This window comes from Tupaia chinensis, unplaced genomic scaffold (assembly GCF_000334495.1).
Source record: "Tupaia chinensis unplaced genomic scaffold, TupChi_1.0 Scaffold150006_1, whole genome shotgun sequence".
Classification (NCBI taxonomy): Eukaryota; Metazoa; Chordata; class Mammalia; order Scandentia; family Tupaiidae; genus Tupaia; species Tupaia belangeri.
Window position 1 is genome coordinate 3,850,636 of NW_006209847.1, and position 3,201 is coordinate 3,853,836.

The 3,201-nt window shown below is 58.3% G+C and overlaps 1 protein-coding gene across 4 annotated transcripts in view; it reads right to left on the reverse strand.

Moving 5' to 3' along the window:
- SLC26A10P (Solute carrier family 26 member 10) overlaps positions 1-3,201 on the reverse strand; it is a 7,151-nt gene that overhangs the window by 2,948 nt on the left and 1,002 nt on the right. For 3 of the 4 annotated variants that reach the window (XM_014585600.1, XM_006172279.2, XM_014585601.2), the window contains 6 exons: positions 2,356-2,513; positions 2,034-2,198; positions 1,630-1,782; positions 860-942; positions 578-725; positions 361-474 (listed from right to left, as the gene is read on the reverse strand). In XM_014585600.1, the coding sequence (XP_014441086.1) occupies positions 361-474; positions 578-725; positions 860-942; positions 1,630-1,782; positions 2,034-2,198; positions 2,356-2,513 (821 nt within the window). The remainder of the gene's footprint in view (positions 1-360; positions 475-577; positions 726-859; positions 943-1,629; positions 1,783-2,033; positions 2,199-2,355; positions 2,514-3,201) is intronic. The other variant, XM_014585602.2, reaches the window with a different exon arrangement.

A 3,201-nucleotide genomic window follows, 5' to 3' on the forward strand; every position in this document is an offset into this window, starting at 1 on the left:
CTGTCTGGCGAGCGCACGCGCCCTACAGTGAAAATCTCTCCAAAAAAAAAAAAAATGTCCTCATGGGAAAAAAGTCCATTTTATTTTGTCTCTTAAATTTACTTGGTAGTTTAGTATTGCCTTTATTTTTAACTTCATCTGGGGGCACCATAAAGGCACTTTTCGGTGCTTAGATCAACAAAGGTCTTAATGGAGCCTTGTTTTCTTTCTAGATAATCCCATCCCTCAGTCACCCTTCCTCACGGGTGCCCATCCGCCTCTATACAGATGTCACCTGGGTATCTACCAACCTCACCTGCTTCTCCACCACCACTTTCCCCCCCCCGGGGCCCTTTGTCCCCATGCCAGGAGGTCTCTTACCTGTGTGTTGCCCCCAGTATCCACTAGTAGGCTGGTGGTGGCCAGTGTGGCTGAGTGGGGAAAGCAGGAGAACAGGGAGGAGATGAGGTTGGAGACACCATGTGCCAAGAGCTCCTGCAGGGATGCAGTAGGATGAGGGGGGCGCAGAGGCATGGGGCAGCATCAGATTAGAGGGTTGTCTTCTGCATGAGTTTGGGGCCCACAGTCAGAGCCACACCTGATTGGAGTCAATAGTGTAGTTAAACTTGTCTGCATAGATGGAGGCCAGGGAGGTGGACACAGCAAAAGTAACCAGGGCGATGGGCAGCAAGTCCGCCAGAATCCTGGGCAGCTCGGCCAGCGTGGGGAGGAGGGGTCGAGGAAATCTGCAGAAGGAAGGATCCATAGTGAGGGTGGGTTGAGTGCTGCAGGGGGGTAGGGAAGGCAGAGAAAGCGGGGTGGGCAGGATAAGAGGAGGCTGGGTGAGAGTAGAGAAAGCTGGGGTTTTTTCATCTCTTACCCTCCAGGCAACAGCCCCACTATCTGGACATTGTATCTTGTGTCCAGGGAAGAAGTGAAGCAAAGGACGGAGGCCAGAAGCACCTGTGAGAGGGAGGAGCAGGGCAAGGGTGGAGGGAGGGCCCCTGGTGGAGGCTGGATGGGGTTCCCCTTGAAAGAGAAACAGAATGCAGGACTAGGTGGTGGCAGGAGCCCAGCAACGGAGGGAACTGGGACTGTGTTTGTGATGGCCGCCTGACAACTGGCTTAGCGCAGGGGTGTGCGCATGGGAAAGAAGAATGACGTGTGCTGGGGGCTGTGGTGAGAGAGGGGCAGGAGGAAGAGGGAGCCCAGAGATGAACGGAGCCGTTCTCAGCAGGGAAGCTGGACTGTGTCTAGGGCTGTATGTGGTGTCTGTGGAGACGTGGAACACTGATGTAGTCGCGGAGAGAGAAACGTAGGGGTGGGAGTGGGAAAGGGAGATCACCGTGAACTTCAGTGAAGGACCTGGTGGACAGGTATGAGAAGAGGTGCCGTGGCCAGCGCGATCGCAAGGGGGCGCTGGAGGGAGGAAGACGGCATCTAAGAGGTCTAGAGGGGGCTGGTGAGAGAAGCGGACCGTGTGGGTGGAGGTTTCTGAAGGGTCTGAATGCTCCGGCAGGAGGCCAGGGAAACACGTGTGAGCGGGACCTCTAGTCGGTGACCTCCGCTTTCCACCAGGGGGCGGCAGCGGCTACAGGATGGGTAAGGCTGTGGCGGACGCGGGCGGGGAGGGGACCCGGGCATCCTCACCATGACAACCTCCCCTGGGATGGGAGTAGGCAGCCGGTCTCGGAATCTCACGTTCAATTCCTTGACCGGCACGAGCAGCGCCAGGCTGAGCGCCGAGATGGTCAGTTCGGCTGGACTGCTCCTGGGCAGCGCCGTCAGCACGGCGGCCAGCGTCTGCGGGGGGCGGTGGGCAGAAGGCCCCGTGCCAGGGTTGACTGCCCCCAGCACGGAGCCGCCAGACCCGCTGCCATCAGGGCTCCCACCTCCGCAGCTCACGCATTCAGCTCACGTGCTTCTAACCTCCTTTCCTTCGCCCAGACACACAACTAACTACCCTCCACCCCCGTCCTGTCCTTCCTCCCTTTCTGAGTTTCCCTATTCCCCGACCGCTAGAAGCATCTTCTAGGCTGTCCCTTCACCCCCACCTTGAAGAGAGAGAAGCAGCCGATCTGGCGCGGGAGAGACAACCCCAAAAGGCTCGGCAGTTGGGACACGACCACGTGCAACGCGGCCCCGCTGGTCAGCGCCTTGACCACAGGCTCCGACAAAAAGGTGGACAGGACGCCGAGCTGCAGCGCGAACATTCCCAGCTGCGGGGGAGATGAGCGATCACCACCCGAAGGAGGAGCAGACCCGCCACGCGCAGAGCGCACAGCCGCGCCCTCGCGCCCCCGCGCCCCCGCCCACGCTCAGGAGCTTTCCTCCTGCTCCCCGACCCTCCAGGGCCTTCCCCTGATGCTCCCTCACCATTAGTGCCCCACTCCCAAAGGCCAAGGCCGAGGCTGCCCCAATCCGCTGAGCATCCAACTGCTCCCTCTCGATTCCACTCAGGTTCCTCCCGAAGGGCTCGGGCACTAGCCGCTCAACCACGGAGCCGGTCATGAGGCTGAGTACGGCAAAAGTTCCTGGAACCAGGGGACAAATGCAGAGATCACCAGCTGTGCCGCCGCGGGTCAGGGAGGCACCTGTCAGACCTAGAAGGCTGACGCCCCTGTGAAGACCGTGGTCAGGAGCCGGCCCGCAGCCGGGAGCCTTGGGAAGGCTGAAAGAAGTGCACACAGCTGGTAAAACCTCTCCCTCCTGCAGACTGCTCCCGGGACTGCCTGCTCTTGTTGGGCAGGGGGGATCTCCTTCCCCTTTTAAGTCCCAGAGATAGATACTCATTTAACCAAATTTCCCACGGAGGAAAAAGTCTAAGCCACCCTCCTCCTCTTTGCACCCACTCCAGCAAGCACTGATTCAGTCCGTTTTCTTTCCTTTTCTTTCGGTTTTTGCCATAGGGTGTGTGCCCTCCAGAGAAAGAGAAAAGGAGAGTGAGAAATCAATTTCCCCCTCCCCAGGAAGGATGGCCATGCAATAATCTTTTCTCTTCCATTCTCCTCTTGGGATTTTGGGCACACACACACACAGGCCCAGCATGAGTTTCAAGTCATCAAGAGTTTCAAGCCACCAGGTCTAGGACTTGAACCGTGGTTGGCCATGTGGAAGTCCAGTGCCTTAACCATCATGCCACACCTGCTGGCCCTGCTTAGGTCAGTTTTCTAGCAGGACCTCACAAGAAAGGGAAAGGAAGGTGGGAGAGATGTAGAGGGG